We start from the raw sequence: 21,861 nt of genomic DNA, 5'->3' as shown, positions 1-21,861 counted from the left end.
ACAGTTTTTACAAGAAAGCAGGATCGAGTCATGCTTTAAGTTGTACCTTTTTAAAATTTTGTCTTTGAAGAACATTCAGGAGAAGGCACGGAGACACAGGGGGCTGGGATCCTTCCCGCTTATGGTTTTTATGGGGGTGTTCTGTCCCATCGCTTAATACAACGGCACGCTTATCACGTTTTAAGCCTTCCCCACAAAGACAGTTTCAGGGGCCTGGGAAGGGGTCGTGCTCCTGGACGTGCGTGTTCCCGCTTGCCATTTACCACATCTCATGTGTTCTGTGTGAACAGGTGGAAAATGAGCATCACAGACGTCCTTAGTGCTGACGACATTGCCGCAGCCCTGCAGGAGTGCCAAGGTAAAAGGAAAGTGAGGCAGGGGTGCGTATTTCCCACGTAGTCACGCCTCCAGCAAAGCCACGGAAATTAAAAATGTGAACATTTGAAACTTCGTGGGATCAGACACTAAAACGGTCCTCAACCAAAGAACTAAAATTATAGAGATACGAGAGCTGAGCATATGGTTACATTTCCGTAAGGCCAAAGGAATGTACTCAAAGTGAAAAAAAAAAAAAAAAAAGAAGCAGCAGCAGCCTGTGGATGCCTGTTGGAACCCACTGACTGCGTTTCGCCCCACCAGTTAGACCAGTGCCTCTTGGCCACACAGCCTGTAGAAAGGGGGGGGGGGGTGGCCCAGAGGAGAGGGACAAGAGATGGGTAAAAGCAAGTGGACAGGTAAGGTGGGGAGGGACACAGGAGAAGCCATCACCAAGCTGCCCCGTCTTGGCTGCCTCGAAATCTTGCACCAGTCATAGCCCCCTCTTTGTCTCTGTTTTTTTAATCTATTTGTTTGTTTGTTCCAAGTCTTTATTTAAATTCTAGTCAGTTAACATAGGCTTTGTCTTTTGGTAAAAGTGGAGAGCAGAGCGTCCTTGTAGCTCAATGATGGCCCGAGGAGGGCTTTTGATGACCTATGTTTTCAGCACCTTGGCCCCGATACAGAAGGTGATCCGGTGAGCCTGAGAATAACCCTCTCTCTGTTCTTCAGACCCAGATACTTTTGAACCCCAAAAATTCTTCCAGACGTCGGGCCTCTCCAAGATGTCGGCCAGTCAGGTGAAGGATGTTTTTCGGTTCATAGACAATGACCAGAGTGGGTATCTGGATGAAGAAGAGCTTAAGTAAGTTTTGTCCTAAAGAGAGAGAGAGAGAGAGAGAGAGAGAGAGAGAGGTGTGTGTGTGTGTGTGTGTGTGTGTGTGTGTGTGCAGGGGAGGGGCAGAGAAAGAGGGAGGGAGAGAGAACCCCAAGCGAGCTCCATACTGTCAACACACAACCCAACGAGGGGCTCGAACTCATGAACCCGTGAGACTGTGACCTGAGCCGAAATCAAGAGTCAGATGCTAAACCGAGTGAGCCCCCCAGGCGCCCCTGGAAAGAAGAAGAAGAAGAAAGAAAAACTTTTAAAAACAAAATGCCCACAAGGAAGGCGAGTTTGGCTTGCAAAGACCTTTGAATATCGCAGTTGCTGGGAACGGATGATTGGCTTCAAGAGGAAAAGAGAGGGTTAGCACAGACGTGTGTGGTCTTTCAGAAAAGTTCCATAATCTTTATTGCCCTGCAGGTTTTTCCTCCAGAAGTTTGAGAGCAGCGCTAGAGAGCTGACAGAGTCAGAAACCAAGTCCTTGATGGCAGCTGCGGATAATGACGGTGACGGGAAAATCGGGGCCGACGGTACGTTCACACCTGTACACGGCACAAAAGAACTTAGCTCCTGAAGCAACCCGGGGGATTGGGCCATGAGATCGGGCAGATGTGGTTAGTTAAAATCTCTCTTTCTTAACCTTGCTGCGCTTCAGTCTTGCCATCTGTAAAATGGGCCTAATGCGAGGATACAAATGATATATGTAGAGACTAGCGTGATGCCTGGGGATGTATCGTAGAAGCTGGTCCTGTGAGTCACTCACTGTCTATGACCCAATAAATAGCCTTCACTTGACCAGGGGACTAGCTATTGCCTGGCTAATGATTTGCAAGATGCCCAATGCAAATTGGAAATAATTTAAGGAATTGCCACTGCTGGGATTTGAGCCCCTCTGAATAAGGGAAGGATTGACATTCTCAAGTGTGTCTCATGTCAAAATGTCTATTTTTTTAATGTTTATTTAGTTTTAATGTTTAGTCATTACTAAGAGACAGAGAAAGAGCATGAGCATGGGAGGGGCAGAGGGGGAGACACAGAATCCGAAACAGGCTCCAGGCTCTGAGCCGTCAGCACAGAGCCTGACTCGGGGCTCGGACTCACAAACCGCGAGATCATGACCTGAGCTGATGTCGGACGCTTAACCGACTGAGCCACCCAGGCGCCCCCAAAATGTCTATTGACTTGCACAGGAAAGCCTCTTAGCTTTCAAGGGGTTAAACAAACACATTTTCTTGGACAGTAGCCCAAGCGGACAATATTAGAGAATAGATCAAACGTCATGTACGGGGTCTTCTGTGTGCAGAGCCCTATATTCAGAGTTTAGTATAACTACATGGCTGGAGGATTATTTTAATCCGATTCAGTCATGTTGCTTACACGCTTCTTAGCTACACTGTGCATGCCAACTCGGGAGAATTTATGCCTGGTCTTTACGGCGGTACTAATTGGAAATTAAAACTTGCTACTTTGGATTCTCATTTTAAAAACCTGTCCAAATGATACCACTATAACTTACTATGCAGGAGTTAATGTAGCTTCTATAGATAGTTCACAACAAGAGTTTAGGTAAAAGAAGATGGATTTATTTAAATCTAACCACGGAAAAATTGCAAATAGGCGAAGCATACCAAGAACTATAAAGCAAATCTCCGGTTTTCGACTCCAACCAGCAGCAGCGACTCATCATTATTGTTACCATCATCATTGTCGTCTTTCTTTTAGTAACCTAAGCTCTTGAGGGTAAGGTTAGGGTTCAACAGAGAAAAGGGAGAAAAGGGAGTTCAAAGGCCCACTCTGTGAATTGTTTCCTATGTCTGCAGAAAGGAGGAAGAAAAGGAAGAAAACCCTCCTTCTCTATCTTAAAGTAGCCAGACAGAAAGTTGAGCGGCCCCAGATTGCGACAGGCCATTATACCATGCATCGTCAGAGAGAAATGGCTGAGCTGACAAATTCTTTTTGTTTTTTTCAAGTTCACTTATTTATTTTGAGAGAGACAAAGCCAGCACAAGCTGGGGAGGGGCAGAGAGAGAGGGAGAATCTCAAGCAGGCTCCACACTGTCAGCTCAGAGCAGGATGTGGGACTCGACCCCGTGAAACCGTGAGATCATGACCTGAGCCAAAATCAAGAGTTGGATGTTTAATCGGCTGAGCCACCCAGGTGCCCCTGGGCTGACAAGTTCTCATACAAGGGGCTCTGCTGCAGAGCTAAAGATGTTTGTTAGATTATGCAGGAAGATGGGACGCTCTAGACCTCCTGCACCTGCAGTCAGTGACACGTTTTTCCCCCTCCTTTTGTGCCCTTGAGAGGGGTGCCAAGCTCACCATCTGACAACCTCCTCTTCTGAGCTCTCACTGGCCACACGGCCTGTCTGTAAAATACCAAGCCATCTCCACTGACGTTTTCTCACCCTCTTCTGTTCTAGAATTCCAGGAAATGGTGCATTCTTAAAAGCCGCAGGCTGTGGAGATAGAGACAATCAGCCAGAAGGCCTCCAAAGCCCCTAGAAATGGGAAACCCACTACCTGCCCCTAATTTATGTATTCATTCCCACGGATGTGCTTCTCCAGTTTGCCCCCTGTTTTAGCGAGGTAACAAGGCAGTCACTCGTGAATTTTCGGTGGTCAGTACGCCCTGATGACTCCTGTAAGGCCCTTGGCAGACGATGCCTTTCAAATTCACCCAATAAAGATACGTTTCTCATCATCTGCTGATGTGTGGGGGTGTGTGTGTGTGTGTGTGGTGGGTTTTTTTGTTTTTTGTGTTTTTTTTTGTTTTGTTTTATTTTTTTGTTTTTTCTCAGCAAGGTAGGGGGATGAAAACAATCTGGGGACCGAGGCTTTTAGAAAGATTTCTGGTCCCATCAAGCCCTCAGCAAGTCACAATGGAGGGTAGCAGCCATCAGAGAAAACAGGTTGGGTGGCGGGGCGGGGGGGGGGAGTCACAAATGGCACTGTCAGGGCAGGATTTGGGTCAGGGAGTTATCAGAGTCTGAAATTAATATGAAGAGATTTATAAAGAGCGTAAAATCACTCTTATGTGTTTTCTGCTGCTCGGTGTTAGATCACCATAAAACAGCCTTAAAAGCAAATGGGACAGGACAGAAAACAAGTGTGTGACTGCAGTGGCCCCAAAGCCAAGGAGACTTGCTGAGCCGGTGGGCACAAGCAGACCCGTTTTCAAGCCTGCCTTTGTCTGTTTGTTCTTAGAAAAGCAAGGTATCTGAGACCCGCCCGCTCTGACCCAGCCCCCTGCCACCTGCTCCTTGTCTTTCGCAGCCACTACTTTCCTGGCTGACCCTGGGAGCTGAGGACTTCAAGGCGGGGGAGCTGAGGCGTTTTCCTGGGAGCCTGCTGAAAGGCTCCCGCTTTTCACTGCACCCCCCAAGCTCATGAGGCCCTGGGCTCTCCTGGATTGCTTCCATCACACCATGTAGCTTAGCGAGTTTTGAATCCTTTTTTTCAAGGGCCGCGTTAGGGCAGCTTTTCAAAGTGTGAGGTGTATACGAGGGGGCCTCTAGGTGACTTGAGGGGGCCGGGGATCAACATTTGTATTTTCATAACTACGTATTTATTTGCATATGCATTCGGAAAAAAATTCAACCGGCACAAGCACGTGATTTCTATAGCGCTGCGTTAGACTGAGGCTGAAGGGAACATCAGAGATTTCAAAGTGCATCAATTGGAAGAACAGTCAAGGAATATTAGAGGTGGTATCTTGAGGGACAAAGCCCTTAAATGGCACTCCTGTTCCCTCTTCACGCCCCAGCCTTCCTGGCAGGAATCTGGCGGGTGAGGCTCTCCCCACCTCAGCTTCCCCTCCGTGTGTGCAAATGTCTCCCAGGCGCATCGGGGAATCGCTCAAAAGAGAGACATCAAGAGGGCCTTTTCGACCAATACTGATAAACCTCGGAGCTTTGATTCTTCAAACGATCCGCATGGTGCCTTCTTCTCCATGCGACACCTTCTTTTATTTCACTTGGCTCCATTAGCCTTTCCCAGCTAATGGTTCTCTATCCCAGCTACAACTCTAAATACCTCAGAGTGAGCCTGCGACACTCTTCCAGGAGGCTCTGGCCACCACACGCCTCCGAGAAGCCAGGTACATGATGATGCTTTAAAATAAAGGTTATGAGCTATTAGCTGACTAAGCAATCCATCACCCACTGGAGCTGCGAAGGCAACATCGCCCTAATCTAGGTGAAGATCCTGGGTTTCTCTTATTTCTTTTCTCTCCCTCAGGAGGGCGTCTGTCTAGGGATAATGACTGGAGGGGTTATATGGAGCACCCAGGGGCCACTGTGCACTGGGTCATCATGATATCCTGCCTTGGGGAAGATCCTCAGGAGACGGATGTCTACAGAAGGAAAATTGCCACACATTTTCCACGGATAGAATTATGGTTGGTTATTCATGAATTTTATTCATTCAACTGTTTCAAAGTGACAAGTCCAATTATGCTCGCCCAATGCAGATACATTGCTCTTCCCTTGTTCCAACTCAGTTTTAGGAGCTTAATTTCAGAGTCGCCATCAAATAGATAGTAAGTAGCAATCATAAGGAGCCATCTCTCTGTATTTAACAACCAAAAAGTGTTGGGTGGTATGCTTAAATAAAACAATCTTGTCTTTACTCATATCAATTTTTAATTATGTTGTTTGGATTTTGATTAATTACATTGTTGGGAGGAGGAACTCCATCTCTGAATTCAGGTAACAACTCTGGGCATTTGAATGTATTTGTTAATTAGTGATTTTTATTTTCTGAGTTAAAATTTTTTTAATTTTTATTTATTTTTGAGAGAGAGAGAGAGAGAGAGAGCGAGAGCGAGCGGGGGAGGGGCAGAGAGAGAGGGAAACAGAGAGACACAGAATCGGAAGCAGGCTCCAGGCTCTGAGCTGTCAGCACGGAGCCTGATGCGGGGCTCGAACCCACAAACTGTGAGATCATGACCCGAGGCGAAGTCAGATGCCCAACTGACTGAGCCACCAGGCACCCCCAAAGCAATTCATTTTAAAATGAGTCATATTTAATACGCACCTCACCAAAGAAGAGAGAAACGGTACATAGCAAAATGTTAACACTGGTTATCTCCAGCTGGAAGGATTATACAACAATGCGATAAGACTGAAGCCTTTTAAGAAACGGAGCATAGTAACTAGAGAAATGAAAAACAGATGTAGAATTCACCCAATTTTTGTCACTGAGCCAAAGTAACAAATTTTGATTTTAAAAAACTTTCACGCCAAAGATGTACCCCACACGCGAATGAATGAAAGCCCTGCATACTATTCTGTTCCTGAAATTTCTACTCATTCCTTTGGACTCATTTGTATTTTTACATACTGAGGAAAGATTTTAAATATAGCATACCCGGAGTCAAATCAAAAGTGGAAAAAAAATCCTAAAATTGTAACAATCCAGAAAAGAAATTGACAAGTACGTAAAAAACTGTATTTTTGTGCTTGCTTTCTCGATTTTTAACTAATTTGCAGATGACCACCAACCTACCTCAAGAGAGTAGTGGGATGATGCATTTCGACTTTGAAATGAGTGCATGATTGGTTACAGAAGACTGTTTTTCCTAATTGCTTCTAAAACAGGGCTGCGAAAGTGGTTTTAATTTGGACTATTTTTTTTAAATGTTTACTCATTTTTGAGAGACAGAGACAGAGCATGAGTGGGGGAGGGGCAGAGAGAGAGGGAGACAGAATCCGAAGCAGGCTCCAGGCTCCAAGCTGTCAGCACAGAGCCTGATGCGGGGCTTGAACGCACGAACCTCCAGATGGCCAAAGGCAGTCACCCAACTGACTGAGCCGCCCAGGTGCCCCTAATTTGGACTACTTTTAACTGTAATTTTGACTTACAGTTTGGCGGCGTAGTTTATCATTTAATGGAACATGATCTGAAAGCCAGTCCCCTGAATGTGCTTCATTGTTGAGGCTAACAATAAGGATTGCCAAAACACTTCAAAGATTATTGGGTGTTTTGCTGCAGCATCTGGACATTACAAAATATATTAATTTTTTTTTAAATTTTTTTTCAACGTTTTTTTAAATTTATTTTTGGGACAGAGAGAGACAGAACATGAACGGGGGAGGGGCAGAGAGAGAGGGAGACACGGAATCGGAAGCAGGCTCCAGGCTCCGAGCCATCAGCCCAGAGCCTGATGCGGGGCTCGAACTCACGGACCGTGAGATCGTGACCTGGCTGAAGTCGGACACTTAACCGACTGCGCCACCCAGGCGCCCCCAAAATATATTAATTTTTAAGCATACAGGTTTTCACCAAAGTTATCCCCAGCTCAGAAACAAAGCATAGGAGAACAGCAAGGATGTGAAGGCATCGTCTGTTTGTTCAGGTTTGCAAAGCACAGAGTTCATTCTGTGTGATGATGCAGTTTGCTTTTGTGTAATGTGTACTCGGGAATCCATTTTCAAGCAAAAACCTATCTTATATCTCTCCTGCTAATGTGAAGGCATAGTATTACTTTGCAAACACTTAAGACAACCGATGAAATTGGAATCGCCAGGCTCGTTTCCACCTGGCCTGTTAACTTAGTCACTGGGAGGATTACTCTTCTTAATGAGGTTTAAACTGGCTTCGAAAAGAGTCCGCTTTTCCCGGTAAGGAGTAGATGCTGAATCCCTAGGAGTGCTACAATGAAGGTAAATAAATGGATTCACATCCTTAAATTATTTAAAAAAATTTTTTTTTTTTAACGTTTATTTATTTTTTTTGGGACAGAGAGAGACAGAGCATGAACGGGGGAGGGGCAGAGAGAGAGGGAGACACAGAATCGGAAGCAGGCTCCAGGCTCTGAGCCATCAGCCCAGAGCCTGACGCGGGGCTCGAACTCACGGACCGTGAGATCGTGACCTGAGCTGAAGTCGGACGCTTAACCAACTGAGCCACCCAGGCGCCCCATCCTTAAATTATTTTTAAATCGTGAAATATTTCAAACATGAAGATGGGAATACGCGACAGCATGATCCGCCTGTGCGCCTCCCCCCTCCCTCGCTTTTTCAAGCGAAGAGGCAGCCATGGTATTTAGGCTCCAGAAGTCAGCACGGGTGGTCACTTATCCGCTGGCTCCTCTCCGTGGTGTGGGGTCTTCCTTTAGCTCCCAGCTCCGGGTGTGTCTTTCCTGCTGTGACAAACTTTACCAGCTTTTCCTGGAGGAGCCCCTGCAGGCATCAGAGCCGGAGGCAGGGAGAGACTGATGCAAGTTCCAGTCTGTTCTCTCGGGGGCCAGCTTGTCCTCGCTCTCCCCCATTCTCCCTACCCAGCTTCCTGGCTGCAGACTCCAAACTTCAGCATCCACGGAGGCAGTCGCCTTACAGAGACTGTTTAACCGGCTCTCGCTAGCACCTGTAGAAGAGACAGGCCTACACAGGTAGTTCCTGCTCCTCAAAAGTTCAAGTTACGCCGCCTCCCTTTTACAATAAGACCTGCATTAGTACGTGGTTTCACTAAGTGAAAGAAAACCAAAGTCGCTTTCGCTTTGACAAAGAAAGGGGAAACCCAAAAAGAGCGTTCTGCGTTGGTTTTGCCGAGAGAGAGCTATTACAGAGGCAGGACGGATCTTCTGTATGCTTCAGCTCAAAGTCTGGACCCTTTTAGCAGCCTCTCCCCGTGTCCCTCGCTCCCTAATCCCTGGCTACCACCGTTCTACTCCCTTTCTATGAGGTTTTGTTTGTTTTCTAAGATTCCATATGTCAACGATGGCATGCAGTGTTTGGTTTATTTCACTTAGCATCATGCCCTTCTGGTTCATCCATGTTGTCCTAAACCACAGGATTTCCTTTCTTTCTCACGGTGGAATAATGTTCTATCGTATACACCTCGGCCACATTTTGTCTCTTCATTCTTCCGTTGGGTTGTCTCTCTACCTTGGCTATTGAGAATAATGTCACAATGAAGACGGAGTGTAGAGATCTCTAGATAAGGATTTCATTTCCCCTGGATATGTTCCCGGAAGTGGGATCGCTGGTTCCTATGGTAGTTCTATTTTTAATTTTTCCCAGTACCCTCCAAACTGTTTTCCATAGTGGCTGCACCAATTTACATTCCCATCATCAGTGTACAAGGGTTCCCTTTTCTCCGTGTTCTGGACAGCTTTTTTAAAATTTTTTGTCCTTTAGAAAAACCGACCTTGGGGTGCCTGGGTGGCTCAGTCGGTTGAGCGTCTGACTTCAGCTCAGGTCATGATCTCACTGTCCGTGAGTCTGAGCCCCGTGTGGGGCTCTGTGCTGACAGCTCAGAGCCTGGAGCCTGTTTCAGATTCTGTGTTTCCCTCTCTCTCTGCCCCTCCTCTGCTCATGGTCTCTCTCTCTCTCTCTCGTTGTCAAAAATAAATAAACATTAAAAAAAATAAAAAAAATAAAAAAAAAGAAAAGAAAAACTGAGCTAACAGGTGTGAGGTGACATCTCTTTGCGGTTTGGATTTGCATTTGCCTGATGATTGATTACTGATGTCGTGCATGTTTTCACGTACCTTTGACCTTTTTCTTTGGACAAATGTCTATGTGGACAAATGTCTATTTGGACACATGTCTTGGCCCATTTTTCGATTGGGTTGTTTGAGTCTTTTTGTATTGAGTTGCATGAGTTCCTTGATATTTTTCAGATTCACCCTTATCAGATATGCGGTTTGCAGGTATTTTCTCCACTTGTTTGCTTTTGCTCTGGTTGCTTTTGCTTTCGGTGTCAAATCTAAAAAATCATTGCTGAGACCAATGTCAAGGAGCTTAACCTGTTTTTCTTCTGGGAGTTTTACTGTTTCAGTCTTTACATCCAAGTTAAGTCTTTAATTTTGCATTCAAGTTTTAATCCATTTTGAGTTGATTTTTGTGTCTGATATAAAATAGATCTAGTTTAATTCTTTTGTGTGGGGCTGTCCTGCTTCCCCATCACTGTTTACTGGAGAGACTGTACCATCCCCATCGTATATTCCTGGCTCCTTTGCTGCAAATTAATTGACCATATATGGGTTTATGTCGGGGCTCTCTGTTCTGTTCCATTTGATCCATGTGTCTGTTTTATGCCAATACTAGACTGTTTTTATTACTACAGCTTTTTAAAATCATTTGAAACAAATTTTGGAATACAGTTTAAATTCTCTAATTGGTCTGTTCAGATTTGCTATTTCTTCATCATTTAGTCTTAGGTTATACGTTTCTAGCAACTTTTCCATTTCTTTTTTTTTTTTTCATTTATTTATTTTTGAGAGACAGAGCATGAGTGGGGAGGGGCAGAGAGAGAAGGAGACAGAATCCAAAGCAGGCTCCAGGCTCTGAGCTGCCAGCACAGAGCCCGACACAGGGTCAAACCCATGAACTGTGAGATCATGACCTGAGCCGAAGTTGGATGCTTAACTGACTGAGCCACCCAGGCGTCCCTTTATTTCCATTTTTATTTCTCCTTTGACTCAGTGGTTCCTCAGGAGCATGTTTAATCACCTATTTGGGAATTTTCCAGTCTTCTTGTAGCTGATTTCTCCTTTCAATGTCCTTTGTGGTCAGAGAAGATGCTTGATAGGATTTCAACCTTTTTAATTTTGTTAAGATTTGTTTTGTGCTCTGGGGCGCCTGGGTGGCTCAGTTGGTTAAGCATCCGAGTCTTGATTTTGGGTCAGGTCATGATCCCGAGGTTTGTGAGGGTGAGCCCCAACTTGGGCTCTGTGCTGACAGCATGTGGCCTGCTTAGGACTCTCTCTCTCCCTCTCTCTTTGTCTCTCCTCTGTGTGTGCCTCTCTGTCTCTCTCTCGCTCAAAATAAACATTAAAAAGAAAACTTGTTTTGTGCTCTAACGTGATCTATCATGTTAGAAAATGTGTGGGCTTGCGAAGAATGAGAATTCTGCTCTTGGGTGACATGTTCTATAAATGTTCGTTGGAGACATTTGCTTTAACTTGTGCTTTATGTCCGATCTTTCTTTCTTGATCCTCTGGAGGGGGGATGAGTGAACTCAAAGACGGGCAGTGGAATTCATCCAGAGGAACCAGCTCTCTCTCTGAGCCGAGCCCAGGAGTATAGCCACTGGAGGGCGCCCTTGGCCTATGTTTGCTATGGTGCTGTGGGGCTCATGTGTCTGTTGGCTATCAGAACCAGGTACTTTGGGGGCCTATCTCTTGGGGAGTGCCTGTAAATGTTGGGGCACCATATGTGTGGATAAGCTCCTTCCAGAGAGATACAGGGAGACGTGGTTTTATTCTCGAAGTGAACCAGAGGGAGAAATCCGGTGTGTTACCAACCAGCTATTTTGGGCTCCAGGAAGGATTGCAGCCAGCCCCTAAATGTGTGCTAAATTAGAAGCCAGACCCTCAGGCAGCAGCTTGCAAAGTAACAGTCAAATCCCTTCCAGGGAAAGACTGGTAGGCATTTTGCCTGCTCCCCCTGCACTGAGCTTTGGGGGGATAGTCTTGGTGAGTGCTCCGGGGCTCATTAAGATCTGCTTCTTTGTTTCTTATAGTCCTGTGGGTCTAGTAACAGCATGGGCTTTCAAAGTTAGATGTTTTGGGGGTAGGGCTGCAGATGGGAGTCTTAAAAGTTGGGGTGCTAAATGTGTAGTCCAAACCCAGGAAGAGGCTAGGAGTTGAGGGTTCCGTCCGAACTGTGCCGGGGTGGGGGTTGTAGCTGGTGAGAGTGTCTCAGCCTTTCCTACCCATTCTGACTTGGATATTTCCTCTTTCGACTGGTGTGTGGGAGTCACTCGGCTGGTTACTGGGTTTCTTCTCTCAGAAGGAATTGCTCTGTGTAGCTGTATATTCAGTGTTGTGGGAGGAGAGACGTTCAGGGGCCTCTGTGTGGGTTCCTCTCTGTGAGTTCCCCAATTATTTGTGCAAAAGGTCTAATCTTTTTAATGTTTATTTGAGAGAGAGAGAGAGAGAGAGAGAATGAATGAGCCGGGGAGGGGCAGAGAGAGGGAGACACAGAATCCGAAGCAGGCTCCAGGCTCAAAGCTGTCAGCACAGAGCCCGATGTGGGACTTGAACTCACGAACTGTGAGATCATGACCTGAGCCGAAGTCGGATGCTTAATTGACTGAGCCACCCAGGTGCCCCCAAAAGATGTAATCTTCTATTTCTGTAACTGAACTTAGTTTGGACTCCCCATCGTGCAGGTGATAAAATAATCCAGAATTAAGTCAGGCAGTTTGGCCTCTTTCTCTCCCTTCGACCACTAAGTCCTCCTCATTCCTCTCTAGTCTTGTGGCCTTGACCTACCCCTCTAGGTCCACTTGACCTACCCCTCAAGGCCACAGCTACTTCCACTTGGTCCTGACCTTAAGGCCTCTCGGGTCTGGCTTTCTCCGGATTCTGTATATTAGTATTTGGGTACGTCCTGCACCAAGTACAGCCTACTGCCTGGACGCTCATGAGGATATGGTACAGCCGCAGCACCATGCTTGGCGCAGAGGGAAACTACGAGGCTTGCTGCCTCCCGGCTTCACAAGGAAGCAAGGACACACCCTCTCCACTCTGCGGTCTCCAAACACACCTAGGTGTCCATCCTCCCCCTTCCACCCCCCTGGCACCCAGGTCTGCCCTCCGACAGTGAGAGAGGGGGCTGCCAAGGTCTACGCTGTTTTGCTCCCTTGCCTTTTGAACCTGAGAAAGCACTTTGATTTCTGGAGGTTTGTTGGTTTCCTTTTGGTTTTGTATCCTTTCTTTCCCGTGGCAATTATTTCAATTAGTTGAATGCGTGCGGAGGAGGCAACGCATACAAGGAAGTAGAAGTGTGCTGGGAAGAGAGCTCGACTAACACTGTTAAGTGCCCCCGTGCCACATTTATACAGTACTTTGTACTTTACAAGGTGTTCTCATTTGTATCATCCAGTGTAATTCTGCAGTAACCGTGTGAGGCAGGTACCGACCTTATTTTGCCAAGGAGGAAACAGAGATTAAAGAAGTTAAGTGATGAGTCAAAGGTCATTCAACTGGGAAATGGCGAAACCCAGAACTAAAATTCGGGGCTTCCAACTTAAGCCCTGGGCTCTTTCTACTACTTCTCCCAGAAGTATGTACTCAGAGACAAAGGAGGGACTTCTTTCACCTGGAGTATTCAAAGTATTCCTCAAGTCGCAGGGACCTGGGCAGGTGCTTTAGGGTCTCTAAGGGAGATGGGAATGATGGGAAGCAAGTAGAAAAAAAAGGTGCTTTTAGGCCTCAGTCATACCCCTGGGGCTCCCATTCAACCATGGAAGCCCTGCATCTATTTTATGTATCAGAAGTCCCCAGAGACTTGGGGGGACAAAAGGAGGGAGGAAGGGGGTTCTACTATCAAATACTCATAAATTATTGCTTTAGTACCAAAACACTATTATCTAATGGAGAATTTCATCCACTGGAGTAAGCTAGTTGGGAAAGTCTTTCAAGAGCAAGTAATGATAACCATTTTGTTGAATAATGATGAAGAGCTGAGTACTACTGGCAAATCCATAGTCGCACTGACTTCTCTAAGCAAAATTCCTATCAGTTAAGCATTTACTATCAGTCATTTTATTTTGTAATTATTTTTTAAAAAGCGTGAGTGAGCAAGGGAGGGGCAGAGAGTGAGAGAGGGCGCATCTTAAGCAGTCTCCACACTCAGCAGCGAGCCCCACACGGGGCTCCATCCCCGGACCCTGTGATCATGACCTGAGCGAAATCAAGAGTCCCGATGCTCAACGGACTGTGCCACCCAGGCGCCCCGTTAGACATTTTACAAATACGAACTAGAGTCTGGAGAAAGGCTAGGCGATCGGTCCAAGGTTTCACACTCTGCGAGCGACGGGGCTAGGATTAAGTACCCAGATCTATCTCATGTCCAAATTCCGATGCATCTCGCTCCTAAACATGAAGATCTATTCTTCCAGACTGAATAAGAGGTCCCGTTCCTAAACTTCATCTGTGACAAATGAAACGACCTTAAAGCAAGGTCGTCTTGAACTTGCAAAGCGGTCCGCTGCGCGGGTTTGAACTCCAAATGCCAGAAGCTAGAAGTAACGAGCTGTTCCAATCATGTCCCAGTGCAGAGCTCAAAAGCAGGGGAGTCCTCAAAGCTAAGGCAGGGCGATGCCCTGTTGGCCAAGGCCCGGGATCAGGCACTCCGCGGAGAAGGCCGCGTTCTGGTCCTGCTTGGACCGCGCACACTACGCCTCGCGGAGCCCGGCGCCTTCACATCTGCGCGCAATCTTCCAAGCCTGAGCCTGGGGAATTGGCGTGAGGCGCAAACCCCGTCGGGTTGGTTTGATCCAGCGGTCACCTGCGGTCTCTCAAACGGGGATTAAGAAAACCCAGAAATGCCAGGACGGACCCGGTAGATGATGGAAGTGGGCCAGTCGTCCCAGCTGAATGCCCGTCCGCCCCTACACGTGTTTCTTTCACCGCAGAAGCTGCCTTTGCGCCTTCACCTACTTCTAGAAAACTATGCCGGTTCTATTTTTTCTTCAACTACGCGGCCCTCGCCTTCCGCCAGGGCAGACATCTGAGCGCAGTTTCGCCTTCATCTTAACTCAAAAAAAGAGAAACACCTGCCCAGCAAACGAGGGGGAACCAACCCTCACGGGCGCTCGCCAGAAGGGGCCGTTGGGCGGCGGGTTCTTTTTCCGGGCCGGCGGCGACCACTTCCGGGGCGGCCGCGAGCGAGGCGGAAGTGCGGTCTCCTCGGGGCGGCTGTCGCTGGGCGGGCAGAGGGAGGCTCCCGAGGCTGGGGGGCCGGGCCGGGATGGCGGCAGCGGCGGCCGGGGCCGGGGCCGGGGCCGGAGCGGCCCAGGAGAAGCAGTTCCCGCCGGCGCTGCTGAGCTTCTTCATCTACAACCCGCGCTTCGGGCCGCGTGAGGGCGAGGTACGCGGAGCCGGACCGCGCGGCGGTGTCAGCCGGCGGCCGGAGGAGGGCCCGAGGGCGGGGGCGGCAGGCCGGCGGCGGCCCCGGGAGCCGAGGGGCGCGCCCGGGAGGCGACCCCGGCCGGCACCTGTCACCGCGCTCCTGGAGCGGCTTTTGTTGAGGCTGCTTTTGTGCCAAGTGCACGCCCGAGCCGGGGAGTAAACGGGGACCGGACCACGCCGGCAGGGTCTCCTCCGAGTCCTGGATCTAAGCCCGTGTGTCGAATGAAGCTTCAGCAAGCTCGTCACTCCACACGGGTTGAGGCTCTGTTTTTTGCATCATTCCTGGGTGACTAAAATTGAGCTAATGTTTTTGTTACCCCCTCCCCCCCGAAGCGTGGATCGAGAGTGGTGGACTTGTAAACCCGAAAATAACGCAGGCTTGGAGGGCCCTTGGAAAGTTCTTTCCCCTTGGAAAGTTCTTTTCCGAACTGATATATAAATTCCAGGGGTGGGTTTTGTTTATTTTATAGGTGGGGACGGTGACTTCCTCCAAGGATGTCCGGTTCCGCTGGCAGCAAAATCACGGTAGCTTTAAAGGCTGTCAGTCTCAGTGCCGGTGAACCTGCTGAGTTTGACTCGCCTGGAGGCGTACGTCTGCGCACGTGCGCACACGCTCATTTCTTACAATCGTTGGTTTACAAATGAGCAGGAGGCAAGAAACCGTAAGATCGAGTTTTCAGAATAATTGCCTGAGTGCTCCTTCAGATGACATGTGACTTACTGATGATCACAATTGCCTTCCAGGCTCATGAGCGTTATTTACATAGTGAGGAAAAGATAATTCTGGATTCACTGAAAAGGGTTTTTGTTTTGGTTTTTTGTTAGCACGTGTGACGTCAGACGTTGACTTTCAACAGCTTTTTCAACAGCTGAGATGGGAAACATGCTGATACTAATGTGGCGATTCTGTCTCTTCACACTTTAGGAGGAAAATAAAATTTTGTTTTATTACCCAAACGAAGTAGAAAAGAATGAAAAAATTAGAAACGTCGGATTATGTGAAGCTATTGTACAGTTTACCAGGTAATACCTTTTAAAGTGCTTTTGCAGAGCTTAGCGGGTTCTTACAACTTCTACGACTTGGAGAACTGTCCCCAATTATCCTTTTTTTATTAATCTTTTTAGGACCTTTAGTCCATCAAAACCTGCAAAATCTTTACATACGCAGAAGAACAGACAGTTCTTCAATGAGCCAGAAGAAAATTTCTGGATGGTCATGGTATTTACATACACAGTATATCTCTTTGATCTCTTTGAATTTGTGTGGTGAAGTTATGGGTGATCTTTGCTTTACTCTTAGGACTTGAGGAAAGTCCTCTAGCTGCTGCAAAGTAGGATTACAGTAGGGTGGGTTGCCATTTTAAAGTCAGACTTCTATTCAGTGTATTTGTTCTTGGGGCTGTTTTCGGAAGGTGTGTTTCTGGTATTGTGACCTGCTCAAATTTTTTAACTTAAGGGAAGATTAAAAATGTATATGATTGGTTCATTGTGTAACTTCGTTTTATCAAAATTGCATAGGTTGTTCGGAATCCTATAATTGAAAAGCAAAGTAAAGATGGGAAGCCAATTGTTGAATATCAAGAGGAGGAGTTGCTGGTAACGTGTCCTTTTTTATTTCTTATTTTTTGAAAGTTTATTACTGAATATGTTGAGTGACTTGGTCAGATTTAAGCCGGGTCACTTTTACGGAAGCTTCTCAGGATACGCATAGTGAAGCTTTATGTTTATCGCTTACATTAACACAATTTTATAAAAATGTACATCCCGTCTCACCAGTGCCTCCTAGTCATATGTTCAAGGCCCTCCTAAAATTACTGCTTCATAACTGAATTTAAATACCTTTTATTTTCAGCACACAACTGTTGTGGGACTGAGTCTGTAAGCATTATATTGCTTTGCCAAGAGTCTTTGTACATTTGTTATACGGCGGACTTTTTTTCCCCTAAAATTGACATCTATGTCTTTGTTTGCAGGACAAGGTTTATAGTTCAGTGCTACAACAGTGCTACAGCATGTACAAGGTAAGCATGATGCTCTTTCTGAATGGAGTCTAGCCAGTTACCTGTTTCCAGGGATTGTTTAAAAATCTTAATTCTTTAGATGACTGCCTGGTGACTATGTATCTGTTTTAGGGGAGGAAACAATGGGGCCTTTGAAACAGGGTTGAGGTTTATGCATATACTTATTCATTGAGTAGTCAGTCTTTCTTTATTCCCAGCCTTGTACTAAGAATGTGTCCCCATTGGTAAACAAGAAACTCCATGTTCTTGAGGAAGAGACATTCTGGTGATAGTATTTATGTAAAGTGAAACTTAAGTATGAGTTGAGGTTAAAAAAAAAAATGTCCTAAATGATTAGGTGATGACATGGAAATGATATCACTTAATAGTGTGTTGATTTTTTGTGATTTATTTTATAACTCAGGCTTTCTCCTGTACATGTTTTCCCCTTTTAAAAAGAACAGGATGGGGGGGGGGGATTAAATAAAGCTGAATTAGTCAATGTGAAAGGAAAAGAAGAATTTGTTACCTTGGGAAATTGAAGGGCATAAGAAATTGACTTTTTAAAAAATCTTTTACATCATTAGCTTTTTAATGGTACTTTTCTGAGAGCCATGGAAGATGGAGGTGTCAAGCTCCTAAAAGAAAGATTAGAGAAATTCTTCCATCGGGTAAGTACTTGGAATTTTATTTATAATCTTAGTAGTCTTCAAACAGACCCTTAGAAATACACCTACATAAGTTCATTACTCATTGACAAAAAAAACTTAGGACTTGAAAGTGGCAGAGAGCCTAAGATCGTTAGTGGCAAAACCAGACCAGTGAGGAAACTTTTTAGATGTGCTCTCTTGAATCTCTCTGTCACCTCTGTGCGGGATCAGAGCATCCTGCCATTTGTGTGCACCCCCACAGCATCCTGGAGACACCCTGTGACTTCATCCTTGCTCTGCCTGGGTTGGCCAGTGTGGGCTTACTGCATGGTGATTGGTTAATTAGCAGAATTTAAACTCTTTGCCTGAGTTGTACATTCTTGTGGATTGATGAAACAATACTCTGTTTAGTGAGTAGTAATCTGTGTTGACTCAAGGTAAAATTTTTGGCTATGACACAGACTTTATCCCATTAGTGGTTATTATTTTTGTTTTAAGTTTATTAATTTTCAGAGAGAGCGTGAGGCGGGGAGGGACAGAGAGGGAGAAAGCGAAACGCAAGCAGGCTCTGCACTGTCAGCACAGAGCGCCATGTGGGGCTTGAACACATGAACCGTGAGATCGTGACCTGAGCCAAAAACAAGAGCCAGATGTTTAACCGACTGAGCCACCCAGGTGCCCCCCCCCCCCCCCATAGTGGTTTTTAATGTGATTTTTCCCTCCCAAATGATGAATGAGTGTCCCTAAATAGTTGCCACTCTGTTTTACAGTAAGTTACGTTTTATATACTCTACCTCTGGTAAAAATCAGTTTATTTTAGTGGAATAATTCTCAGTTTTTTTCCCTAAATTATCTTTGATCTGTTTTTTTTTTTGTTGTTTGTTTTTTTACATTTGTTTATTTTAGAGAGAGAGAGCGCACGCGTGTGAGCAGGGGAGGGGCAGAGAGAGGGAGAAACAGAGCCTGAAGCAGGCTCCAGGCTCTGAGCTGCCAGGACAGAGCCTGACGCCGGGCTTGAACTCCCGGACCATGAGATCATGACCTAAGCCGAAGTCAGCCGCTTAATCGACTGAGCCACCCAGGCGCCCCTGTTTCTTCACTTTACTGACCATAATTATTTACCCTCCTGCTGCCTCCTGATTCCTGTTCTTGCCTTCTTTACCCTCCTGTCCATCAACAACTGACTACCTGTCCTTTCAACGTTATTTTGGTAGGAGGTGGCAGTGTCTGTCCGCGACGTCACTGTTGACATCCCTAATAAGGTTGATATAACTTGAGGAGCGCTAGCGTAAGGAGTTAGCGCTTCAAAGAGACAAGACACAATCCTGAACAAGCATTAACTAGTTATGTTTGAGCTTAATGTCGTGAAATTGGTACTGACTGCACATCTAGTTAGCTGTGGCTCGCCCCCTTACTGGTCTTCTCGGCGCAGCAGTACGTAATCGTATCATAAATTGACTAATTACCCTGAACTGTCAGTGCTCTATTCCGTGTACTCTAAGTTTGATGCCTTTTTTTTTTTCCCTACAGTACTTGCAAACGTTGCATTTGCAGTCATGTGATCTCCTCGACATTTTTGGTGGAATCAGCTTCTTCCCCTTGGATAAAATGACTTATTTGAAAATCCAATCCTTTATTAATAGAATGGAGGAAAGCCTGAGTATAGTCAAATACACCGCCTTCCTCTATAACGATCAGCTGATCTGGTATGTATGCTCCCGAGGCTTGGCCTGTAAAAGAAGAAAATCTTTGAGGATCATAAAAACCGCAGTGACCGGGTTGATAGCAGGCTGTTGGACTGGAACAGATAGCAAGGGGGCAAGGGCAAGGTGGGAAGTGTCTTTATAGATCCTGTCAAAATAAAGCAGTGATGACTTAAGCCAAAAGTAGGGTGATTTGGGTTAAAACGACCAAGCAGGGGAGCTTAAAACTGGCGCCATGCGAGGTGGAGAAAACGTTTCTGCCGAGCTGAGTTTAAGAAGCCCGTTTTTATTTTGGCGTTCTTCCAAAAACGTCTTTAAAGAAACCGTATAGTAAATGTGGAAAGCATACTTTTCAGACTTTGTTTTAAAGAAGCTAGATGAAAAAACAAATACCCGAGAAGTTAAATGTGTTATAAAACCAGGAAGTTACCCACTAGCAACAAACTGTGCAACCTGTAGTGAGAACAAAAACATAATTTCTTTGAGAATGTTAATCCTGGAGAAGAAAAGATAAACTGTAACTAATGCTTTCAACTGCGGCAAGACAGCTCCAGCAAAGCCACGCGAACGTGCATGCGACTGCATAGACCTGCAGGGGGTGTGGAGCCGGCTGTTCATCTGTGTCTGAGACGGGCTGCGGGGGTCCGGGAGCTCTTTGGGTGCTCGCACGCATTCAGTTTTCGTGTTTGCTTGTACTAATACCCCGCTTTCTTCAATTAGGGCTGCGGCCACGTTTGAGCGCTAAACCCGAGTTCAGCTAACAGGGCAGTAACGGTTCCCTGAAACTTTCCACGGTTCCCCGAAACCCGTCCTCTCCCTGCCAAGGTCTTGTAGCCTCATTTTAGGAAGAGAAATTGACTGAAAGAAGTTAAACACATTGTTTATTAAACACATTGATGAGTTTTGATGTAGAGTTTGTTTTCTCCTATGAAAACAAATTCCAGATGAAAAGGCCTCTTCTTTTTTGTTTAACAAGTTATTTAGCAGGGAACCTGATGCTGTATTAGCTGGCCCTGTTCTAGGTGCTTTTTATGATATGCACGCTGTAGTAGTGAAATGAAATTCTTAATGCTGCCACGAGAAGGTGAAGGGGAGTTACTTACACGGGGTTGGAGGGCGTCAGGTCTGGAGAGGGAGTAGCTTTCCAAAGGCAGAAATTAACAGGGAGATGCTGGGAAGGGTGCACGCGGCCACGGTGACGAGATTGAGGGGACAAGCTGGAATTGAACAGCAGTCCATAGCCTTGGTGCCCTTGGCAGAGGAAGGGCAGCTCAGATTCCAGTCGCCAGGCACAGCAGAAGGCCTGACGTGGGTATGAGCTCGGGAGGTGAGAAAGGGTTCAGGCCTAGAGCAAGAGGGTCCCCTCAAGGTCAGTAGCTCCTGCTGAGAGGCTGTGGGGCCAGCCTGACGAGCAAGCCTGGCTGCGTTCCAGAAGCCTAAGCTCACAGGGCTAAATGTTGCCCAGCTCCTGGGATCCTCTTGGTATCTTTGTCTTTGTGAAGGATGTCCCGACACCCCCTGGGGTTAAGCAGTGCCCAGCTCTGGTGGCCATACAGAGCTGCTCTGTGGTCCCACCCTAATATGCTGGCAGGGCAGACAGAGCTGGTCCCAGACAGTCGCCACAAGGAGCTACAAGAAAAACAGCACATTTTGAGAAGCGGTTGTTAATCACAAAGCTAGTGTATAAAAATACCTATGAAGTATTTCATATTTCGTGAGCAGAATATGTATTTGCTCTTATTGCTTACCGTAGATATACATATGTTTTTTAGTTTTGAGTGGTTTGTTTTGTCAAGTGGAGCCCAGTGGTGGTGCTGCTGTGTTTAATGTTTTGTTTTTTTCATCATAAGTATACTATTTAATCCCTACACCCCTATTCCTGCCTCCCCCCACCTGCCTCCCCTTTGGGAACCATCAGTTTGTTCTCTATAGTTGAGAGTCTGTTTTTTGGTTTGTTTCTCTCTCTCTCTCTCTCTCTCTCTCTCTCTCTCTCTCTCTCTCTCTTTTTCTTTTGCTCATTAGTTTCTTAAACTCCACATATGAGTGAAGTCCTATGATATTTGTCTTTCTCTGACTTATTTCACTTAGCATTACACTCTATTGATATTGTTGCAGATGGGAGTATCTCATTTTTTCATGGCTGAATAACGTTTTATTGTATATATACACCATATCTTTTTTTTTAATGTAACTTATTGTCAAATTGGCTAACATACAGCATGTACGGTGTGCTCTTGGTTTTGAGGGTAGATTTCCATGATTCATCACTTACGTGTAACACCCTGTGTTCATCTTAACAAGGGTACACCACATCTTCTTGATCCATTTATCTATTTATGGGCACTTGGGTTGCCTCTGTAGTTTGACTGTTGAAAATAATGCTGCCATAAACATAGGGGTGCATGTATCCCTTTGAATTAGTGTTTTTGTATATTTTGGG

The 21,861-nt window shown here is 46.1% G+C and overlaps 2 protein-coding genes across 2 annotated transcripts in view; both read left to right on the top strand.

The window, feature by feature from the left end:
- The first annotated feature begins 297 nt into the window (after window positions 1-297).
- OCM2 (oncomodulin 2) lies at window positions 298-3,650 on the top strand. Its single transcript, XM_047839260.1, has 4 exons — window positions 298-358; window positions 1,048-1,180; window positions 1,622-1,731; window positions 3,625-3,650. The coding sequence occupies exons 1-4, from the start codon at window positions 298-300 to the stop codon at window positions 3,648-3,650; spliced, it is 330 nt and encodes a 109-aa protein (XP_047695216.1).
- Window positions 3,651-14,821: 11,171 nt separating this feature from the next.
- CCZ1 (CCZ1 homolog, vacuolar protein trafficking and biogenesis associated) overlaps window positions 14,822-21,861 on the top strand; it is a 33,952-nt gene continuing 26,912 nt past the window's right edge. Inside the window, exons 1-7 of the mRNA XM_047838776.1 lie at window positions 14,822-15,027; window positions 15,994-16,091; window positions 16,194-16,287; window positions 16,587-16,664; window positions 17,042-17,089; window positions 17,656-17,739; window positions 19,249-19,424. Of these exons, the coding sequence (XP_047694732.1) occupies window positions 14,908-15,027; window positions 15,994-16,091; window positions 16,194-16,287; window positions 16,587-16,664; window positions 17,042-17,089; window positions 17,656-17,739; window positions 19,249-19,424 (698 nt within the window). The 5' untranslated portion in view covers window positions 14,822-14,907. The remainder of the gene's footprint in view (window positions 15,028-15,993; window positions 16,092-16,193; window positions 16,288-16,586; window positions 16,665-17,041; window positions 17,090-17,655; window positions 17,740-19,248; window positions 19,425-21,861) is intronic.

Source organism: Prionailurus viverrinus, chromosome E3, assembly GCF_022837055.1.
Source record: "Prionailurus viverrinus isolate Anna chromosome E3, UM_Priviv_1.0, whole genome shotgun sequence".
NCBI classification, from domain to species: Eukaryota; Metazoa; Chordata; class Mammalia; order Carnivora; family Felidae; genus Prionailurus; species Prionailurus viverrinus.
The sequence above is the reverse complement of the archived record's forward strand: the minus strand, read 5'-3'. Positions and strand labels throughout refer to the sequence as shown.